The following is a 9,121-nucleotide window of genomic DNA, read 5'->3' on the forward strand; positions in this document are numbered from 1 at the left end:
CTCTTCCCACACCCACATGCTGCCCGGGAGGCCCACAGCCTCAGCACAGACAATGCGGTGCTATTGTTAAAGGCCAGTCTAGATATCTTTGTATGTGGAAGGAAGGCGCCACCTGAATGGGAAATATCTGTAGTTGGGCAGCGTGGGATAAATGACACTACTCAAAATAGCGGCATTTTTATAACAGGGAAGTTCTGTATTCCAACAATGGAGATGATAACCCTAAACCAAACTACTGCAAGTGGCTGCTCCTCCCTGGAAGTGTTGAAGGCCAGGTTGGATGAGGCTTTGAGCAACCTGGTCTAGTGGAAGGTGTCCCTGCTGATGGCAGGGGGGTTGGAACTGGATGAGCTTTAGGGTCCCTTCCAACCCAAACCATTCTAGGATTCTATGAAATGCAATACGACAGGACAGACGTCCTTTTTTTCCCTTCTGTGTGGCATAAGAAAATCAAATCAGGATGTCCATTGGAAGACAAGACAGTTGCCATCTTGTTCCTTGAGATCATTGAATAAATTGGAGAAGGAACCTCTCTCTGTGTGTCATCTCATACAGCCCGCTCCTCAAAGCAGGCTCAGTTAGAACATGGTAAAAGTTCCTGTTGGCACAGTAAAAAGTGTTGGGTCGAGTGTGGCAGAGAACTTCATTAGTGTTTGATTCAGTACATCAGCTAAGCCAAGATACTGGAATCTTTTTCCCACTCCTCTTCCCAGTTTTTCCTTACAATTTTGGTTTTTGTTCTGTGTTGCTGCTATGTTTAAAATTCTTGATGGACCAAATAAGACGCCTCTCTGCAATTTCCAGAGTTAAATATGATGAAAGGTTACGCTAACTGCAACGTGGGATATTTTTCAGTTAAATAACGAAGAAAATATTTCTTAACTAAATGGTATTATAAGCTTTTCTTAGTAGCTTATCAAATTATACCCATCACTGAAAAGACACACAGACTGTTGGTACAGATTTATACCTAACAGGAAAAATACAGTGAAAGTCTGGAGGCAAGGACTAGATAATGATAAGGTCCTTTTCTTCAAAACTCAACCTTTTGGCCAGAATTAGAGAAATTTTCCTCTATTTCATTCTTGTACATGTTGTCTTCCAACTAATAGTAACCTTCTCATTGACTTCTGGCTTTCCTGAGATATTCCAGAAAAATCAAGCAGCACGTGTTGGAATGCCTGTACTAGAATATTGAACTACTCTTACAATTTCACTGTACTTGTTCATGTAGAAACAATAAAAGGAATACAGGATTAATTATTTGGACTCTCTTTGGATTACAATTTACATTTCTCTACCTTGTAAATGGGTAGAAGTCCCCAGTATCAGCTTGACCATGTCACTTAGCACAGTCCACTGAAGTAATTCCTTATGAATTTGTAAACTTATTAAATGAACCCTAAAAACACGTGATTGATTCCAGTCTGACCACTATCTTTAGCCTCAAGGCTTCAATTAAAATACAATTTTTAAAGCCTTTTTTTTTTTTTAATAAATTCAACTGAAGTTTATTTTAGCTGTAATCCTCTCTTAACACAAATCTGGACTCTGCTTGCCCGCAGCAGTGAAGGTTTTAGATGGACATTCATCTATAGAGCATTGTTGTTACCTGACAGATGCTAACGATTGTCAGAGGGGGATCCTCAGATCTGGACACAGTCATTGACTCCGCTGTAGCCAGATGGTAGATCAGGCAGTTTTCAGCTAAACCAAGATCAATTTAAATAATAAATGAGCTGAAGATACAGCACTAGTAGCCCCTGTGTAGGCTATTTGAATTTCAAAGCCAAGTATTTCTGCAGACCAAAATATAAGAAAGGTAGACACTGGCATGGCTAGAGAATGGGAAAACCTGACAGTGACCAGATGCTTCAGGGAAGAAATGGAGTATATTCCATCATTTTAGAGCCAAGAGAGATTATTTTTTTTTCTAAGTCATCACTAAAAAATTGAGAGAGGTCCCAAAATCCTGGATGATGGAGTATTTCTTCTGAAAAGCCAGGAGTAAAGGAAGGATCATACATGTAGCAGTCAGTGTCAGTCCTCTGCTAGAGATCTGTAGGCTTATAGATATTTTCAAAGCTCACAGTAAGTCAGTATTTCTGCCTTTTTTTTTTTTTTAATCTCAGTTCTTGAGAACTGGAATAGAATATATACTAAAAGGTGGGAAAGGTAGATTCATTCTGAAGTTGGTTTTTGGGGGTGGCTTTTTTATTTATTATTAATTTTGAAGAAAAACCCAACAGCTGAACCTTTAAGATAAGGACAAGTATCATTTTGGGGTATAGTAAATACAGAGGTTTACATAATTTACTGTAAAACAAAAAAAATGGGATATGATGGAAAGGAGAAAAACTAATCAAATATCCTACAAGTCGTAAGTTTATGTGGCAGGCAGAATTCTGTAAGAAATACCTGAAAAGGGGGAAAGAGAAATGTTTTTTAATTTCAGCCTTGGAAAGGATGGCAAAATAGTTGCCAGAAAATAAGGATAGTTAAAGGTGAGACACAAAACAGAGGATGAGGGATCTACGTCTTCACTCTTGACCGTGGTTTTGTGAACACAATAAGCACAAGCCAAGCAAAAAGAGGCTTTCAGTGACAAAGGACAGACAGACAGAGAAAAGGACAAAGACACTAGGACTGCACAGAAAGTAGAGGTATAAAAAAGGAATGAATGTCTCTTGAACGGGACATCCCTGCGATGTCAGTCCGATTAAATGGGGAATGGAAAAGCAAGTGACAAGAGAATGATGTATTGAAAACCACTGAATAATCAAAACATGCCTTAAGTGGTATTTAAGAGCATTCAAAGCAACATGAAGAAGATTAAAGAAGTACAAGGAAAAAAGAAAATAAAAGCAAAAACCAACTAGAGAGGAATCATAGAAGTGTTGATCATAGGGGAGCTGTGATGTCTCTAGTCCCACCTCCCACAGGAAGACCAGCACCAAGATGACATCAAGATCAGATCAGCCATGGCTTTGTCTAGCCAAGTCTTGAACACTTTTAAGGACAACTATCTCTGAGGCTGCTTTCTGAACAGCCTGTTTCCATGCTGCACTACAATTTAAACCTCTCAGACTGTGACTGGGATGTACAGAGGCAGGACAGAAACAATCTGAATGGATCAGTCTTTGCAGAATTCAGTACAGTTCTATACAGCCGTCTCTAGCCTTGAAAGATAAAATCAAGTGTCCTATTTGTGACCTGGCAAAGTTCAAAAAGCAGCACATTCAAATCAGTTATTGTCAGGTAAATTAAATTCTGTGGGAACAACCCCTTTGCTTTCCTCCTTGAACAAAAATGTTCCTTCTGCTAAGGAGTGGTACGTGATCCTCACAGGAGTATGAAGAGGACAGTCACCAGAGGCAATGCAAGATGAAAACAAAACAAAAAGGAGTACTTTCATTTAGAGAAAAACAAGCAAAATACATGACTGGCTATGTAAAATGAAGGACATAGAAAATATAAGGCACTTAACATTTATCTTATCTTGCAATACAAAAATAAGGGAACAACAACTGAAATTAAGGCAACAAATGTAAAAATGGTAACCTTTTCAAAATACAAAACATAATTGACCTGTGGGAATCGCAGTCTTGAGCTAAAACTCCAAGCTTAATAAGGTACTTTAAAAATGACTACAGATATCTAGTTATGCTACTGAGAATAACAATAACGTACAAAAACCAACAAAACCCCTTGTTTGCCAGGCAAATCCACAAATAATCTGCCTATATTTAGAAAGTAAATGTCTTCATATGGATAGATTGTTCCATTTGCCCGTTATAGCCACTTCACATCTTTTTCTGAAGCATCTGGTCCTCAGTATTCTTAGATTTACGGTATCTAATTAGATTGAGTATTGATCCAAAAAAATCCCTTTGCTTCTAAAAACGCCCCCAGGTACACAGAGACACTTAATAGTCTCACCTTTACAGTAGGCAGTTAAGATTTCAGACCTAGAGTGACACTTTGTTTTCCCCTCCCCTGAATCCATCCCCAAACACACACACACAGACTAATCCCAGCCACTTTGGATTCTGGGACAGCAGGCACTGATACCTACAATTTATTGTGCACATTGTTTAATGTAAAGGGAAACGGAAAAATCTATTCAATTTGATTTCAGCAAGCATTTTCTCTTGAAATTTGATCAAAGTCATTCCATATTCTTTCATGTATTTCTTTCTTCTAGATTTGATTTAGTTAAGGTTGCTCAGGAATATTTCTTAGCCATTTAATAATATGCATTTCAGGAGTAATAAACTCCAAGAAATTAACCAGCTGTTTTCACATCAAGTCCATTTTGTGGACCAAAGTGTAACATAAAAATCAAGGCAAGTGTAAATCTTTGTTTGGAAAAGATATTTTCATATGGGTCATCAGAAAGATTTTTAAGTTCCCACCTTCCACCCTCCCCTTCCCCAAGTCTAAACCAATGGATGATAATTTTTGTAGAAGCAATAAAATACCACTTCTCATCTCCTCAGAATGTACGAGCAGGCTGCTGCTTGACAGCCCTGCACCTTTGAGGGGAAGGGCGCGTAATCCCTACGCTGTGAACTTAGTAGGAAGCACTTGAGCTGTCATTCAAGAGACCTGTAGGCTGGCTGACTGCAGCCTGGAATGAAAACGCTGCACTCTCTGCTAATGATGATACTAATACGGCTATATAATTTTTTTACACAAATAAAAATAAAATAGTGACTTTTTAGCTGTCCCTGGGAAAGAGATTATATAGTCTATATATGGGATTGTTGTGTAATTAATCCCGGGTTTCAGCCAAACATGCTTACAAAGTTGTAAAAAAGAAAAAAATAAGAAGTTTTCTAAGCCTATACCCATTGAGTTCAGTGATCACAGGATGAAGACTGCAATAATACTTATGTCTGTCCAAGAAAATGAAGAGTAAAAGCACCCCAGGAGCATACTTCTGCTTCTCTCCTGCTGACAGTGCTGGTTAAGATAAACTCACCAAGTAACAAAACAAAGCGGCTTATTTTGTAATAGAAATAAACTTTCTTCACCCTTAGTCATCTCATCTCTTGTAGGTAAAATTACACAAATATATGATGTCTAGAACTTCCAGTACATCTTGTTCAAACTGGCATATAGTACAGACTGAAAAAGGTTGAAGTATGTTCTCTTGGTGACCGAATGACTTTGGGAATACAGAAATTGATAACGACTCCATCTTAAAACTCATCTGTTTAAATTGATTACAGGTCAATACAAACAAGAGCAGTCAATGGTTTCAGATGGAAAAATCTCATCAGTTCCATTTCTAACGATATAGTATATATACTGTACAAATCATTCTGCCACTGGTACTGGCAAATAAAACGGGGGGACAAAGAGAAAAAAAAAACAGCTAAAGTAACCTTGTAAAGATTGATTCCTTCACATTGGCATGGAGACACTGACACTGGTGATGCTGTGAATGCAGGGCTGCCAGTCACCTTAGGCTGGCACTTTTGAGAGGTTTTTAAAAAAAAAAACCAACAAACAACAACTCTATTTTAATAGTGCTTATTAAAATATTAGCCCAGTCTGAATTCCCAATTCTCAAAACAAATAAAACATCTACTGGCATCAATTAATGATCTGTATTTGTAATAATTTTCTCTGATGTGTTGACTAGGACTAGCATTCACGTGTTTAGTTTCTTGTAAAGAAACAGGTCTTAAATGAATGATCTGCTAAAGATTCTCCTTATTCTAATAAATTTTACAAGAAAGTGCTTTTCCAGACGAGTGTACTAAACATATTAATATGCTTTTTCTTAATTAGCTGCCTTTTTTCCTTATCACAATATGAAGGCTTCATGAAATTTTGTGGGAGATTATCTTCATTTCTCAATACTTAAGAGAGGGGTTTTTTTATATTCTGGTGTGTGGGGTATTTATACTTTGTTTATCACCAGATGATATTACATATAAAACCCACATCTCTACAAGTTTAAGAAGTGGGCAATTTACAGTGCTGTGTATTTAGACCTCACTCCCTTGAAAGACGTTGAAGCAAAGTACGGGTATTCTGATAACAAAACTCAGAATGGACTCCATGGCGTGTCGATACACACATGCAAGTCTGGACCTGTCCAAGAGAAACCAATGTGTCTCTGTACAGTAACAACAGGCTGGTGGAGGGATTATGGTCAAGACAGTACATTCTCCCTCTTACGTGGAATTCCCAATTCTTGTCTTGCAACTACCTAATATTTGGTTTTACTTCCTTTTCATCTGCTTCATCCTCACTGTCATCAACTTGCTGAATGACCAAGTCGGTTGATCCATCCTCCACAATCTCCACATCAGATCTGTTGTCTTCCCCATAGTGCCACCTGGAATCCTTATCCCCGTCTTGTGGAAATTCAAGGGGTGCTTCAGCCTCCAAGTCAATGCGAATACTGTCTATGCCAGCTTCAGCCAAACACTCATTACACAGTCTGTAACGTCTTGTCCCCTCTTGGACCACTTGTCCTGTTAGCTCAGTCACGTGGCGTTTACACTTCCTGCAGATAGGCTTACAAGCCTGATGAATCTGGGAAAATCAAAATGAATACATTTGGTAACACTTCCACAAAAGAAGTGGGTTTTAAGATGACAAAAAATAGGGCTGGAGTAGTATCAAATGGTGGTGTTAACTCATTTCCAGAGACAGGCATCAAACATTACCAATGAAACAATCACAGGTGCTGTAATTGCCCACTTAAGCTCTATTACAGGACTTGCACAGAGCAGCACCTTGGCCAGCCATCAATTAACGAAGAAATTCATCCCTTTTCATACAAATTATGCTTCAAATTGACTTCAACAAAACCAGATTAATTTTCTATTACCTCTTCTTTATGGCAGTCAATATATCAGCCAGATACACTTGTACTGTGTTTAATTATACCAAGACAGATTTACACATTAAACAAATCATACAGTTAGTTACTAAAAATACATACTGTTCGAAAATGGCTACTTAGGTGATCTAGCCTGCTAAATCTTTTCCCACATGCCTCACAAGGGTAAGGGCGCTCTCCTGTATGACAGCGAAGGTGACGCTTTAGGTCTGCTTTTCTTTTCACCACATGAGTGCAGAACGGGCACTTGAACCTCATCCTGGGCAGATCATCTGTTAGAAAATAATGCAATTAAATAAATTAAGTCATAACATGTCTAGTCATGTAATGCTCTAGGAAAAGCCATATTGCAAATCACTTTGTTATTAAAAAACATAGAATGGTTTGGATTGGAAGGGACCTTAAAGCTCATCCAGTTCCAACCCCCCTGCCAGCAGCAGGGACACCTTCCACTAGACCAGGTTGCTCAAAGCCTCATCCAGCCTGGCCTTGAACACTTCCAGGGAGGGGGCACCTATAACTTCCTTGGGCAACATATTATCATCGGTCTTTTCAAGCACAAAGATCGTGCATTTTCCTGTAAATCACACAGGAGTGCAACAAAGGAAAAGGAGTGGACTGTTAGTCATATCAAAACGAGCTTAAAAATATTCCGAGAGATCACAAATTTGCAAGATGAAGCTGCAGAGAGACTAAAGAGTATGTATTTTGACAGGCTGGTTTTAACAAACCAGGTACTTCAATCGTTCACAATGATTAAAAAAGAAGAGTTAAACTTTCCAAACTTACATTTCTGGACAACACAGATGTCTTTTTGGCAGTTGTACACCCGCTCAATAAAGCACATTTTCTCACAGACAGAAACGATGATTCAGAGATGACTGCACACCTATGGCATTAAAACCAACTCTTACCTTCAGCCCAGCTTCCCATGACTCCCAGAATGGAGGGCATGCTGGCGTACTGCTCATCTGCTTTTGAAGACTTTGATTTACTAGAAGAACGGGGTGATTCATGCTCCTGCTGTGACACAGCCAAACTCCTTGGAATCACATCAGACCCTTGGCCGTACTGGTATCCCACGTGAGGAGATTCAACTTCTGTTTCGATCTGAACTTGCTCCTCAGACTGAGCGCTGTGGCCAGCGGGCTCAGCAGCCCTGTCCTCCAGTTTGCTTGATTTATAGTGAGGAATGTCAGAAGGTTGCTGCAGTCCCAGGTGCCGGGCTTTCTTGATGGAATCCTGCCGTTGCTCATGTTTGGACAGCTGCTGCTGGGCATTTCTTTGAGAAGTTGGATAGTAACTGAAATTGCTCCAGGCGTTTCCACCCATCATACATGTCCCTTGGTCTGGACTTAAGTGTGAACGTGGGGGGCTGCTTTCTGCTCTCCAACCAGAGCTGTACAAGCAGGATCGGTCCACGCCGTTTGAATTGACATCTTTGTCTGACAGACTGAAATAACGATCCTTCTCCTTCTCACTGATGTCCAGCGACGACTTAATGAACGTTTTACACACACTGATCACATCGGTCATCTGCAGATAACTAGCAGCCGACATGACTTCGATGACATTCTGACCGGTGAGAGACAGTTTCCCTGAATACACAAAATCTAAAATAACTGTAAATGTGTCAGGAGAAAACGCCTGGAAAGTCGCTGTTGTCGGCTGACTGCTCTCCTTCGAGCTCTGCGAAAGGAGCATTTTGAAATAGCCGCTGCTGGCGAACAGCACATTGCGATGTGCTTTAAAGACCTTTCCCTCCACCAGGATATTGCAGTCGCAGAATAAATCTTGCCTGCGCTGCTCATTTAGTTGCTGCAGGAGGTGAAACTGGTGAGAAGAAATCTCCATGCCAGAAAAGATTAAATGAAGCGTTGCTCTAAAAAAATTAAAAAATAATAATTACTCTCTTGACTTCAGCATCGTGCAACTCCACCAAAGATGTCAGACCCGATTTTACAGACCTCTTTACAAATAATCTCATTTATTTAAATCTCTAAATATATTTAAATTACAATACGCACAACTATATATTATTTTTCCAAGAAGAAAAGCGCGATGAAAAAGCCCAATAAGCCAGTACACGTTATTTGGCACAGACGTGTCTGCTACAGGCTCATCTCCAGCCTAAGGCTGCGGGACAGGATGTGTGCGACTCGCTGGCAGCTGCTCAGCCTGCGGACATTCTCCAGCGCCACGAGAACCGTCTCCGTGCCTTCCGCCGACGTTACCGCATCGACCCGGCCGGCCTCAGCC

General features: G+C 39.9%; 1 protein-coding gene across 2 annotated transcripts; it reads right to left on the reverse strand.

Moving 5' to 3' along the window:
- Positions 1-6,194: 6,194 nt before the first annotated feature.
- On the reverse strand, positions 6,195-8,822 carry LOC104519239 (zinc finger and BTB domain-containing protein 8A). Of its 2 annotated transcripts, XM_010169246.2 has the most exons (4): positions 7,903-8,716; positions 7,321-7,335; positions 6,965-7,134; positions 6,204-6,552 (listed from the first exon to the last, which is right to left on the reverse strand). In XM_010169246.2, the coding sequence occupies exons 1-4, from the start codon at positions 8,714-8,716 to the stop codon at positions 6,220-6,222; spliced, it is 1,332 nt and encodes a 443-aa protein (XP_010167548.1). In that variant the 3' UTR covers positions 6,204-6,219. The 2 variants fall into 2 exon arrangements, with proteins under 2 accessions (XP_010167547.1, XP_010167548.1); XM_010169245.2 differs by lacking the exon at positions 7,321-7,335 and having other exon boundaries at positions 6,195-6,552; positions 7,777-8,822.
- Positions 8,823-9,121: the final 299 nt, after the last annotated feature.

Source organism: Antrostomus carolinensis, unplaced genomic scaffold (assembly GCF_000700745.2).
Source record: "Antrostomus carolinensis isolate BGI_N321 unplaced genomic scaffold, ASM70074v2 scaffold50395, whole genome shotgun sequence".
Classification (NCBI taxonomy): Eukaryota; Metazoa; Chordata; class Aves; order Caprimulgiformes; family Caprimulgidae; genus Antrostomus; species Antrostomus carolinensis.

Excerpts from the sequence above, each read along its gene's own strand:
- LOC104519239 (XM_010169245.2), bottom strand. The coding sequence starts at position 8,716 with ATGGAGATTTCTTCTCACCAGTTTCACCTCCTGCAGCAACTAAATGAG. Across the intron at positions 7,135-7,776 it reads CATGGGAAGCTGGGCTGAAG|ATGATCTGCCCAGGATGAGG; the intron begins GTAAGAGTTGGT and ends ATTTTCTAACAG. Across the intron at positions 6,553-6,964 it reads TAAGTAGCCATTTTCGAACA|ATTCATCAGGCTTGTAAGCC; the intron begins GTATGTATTTTT and ends TGATTTTCCCAG.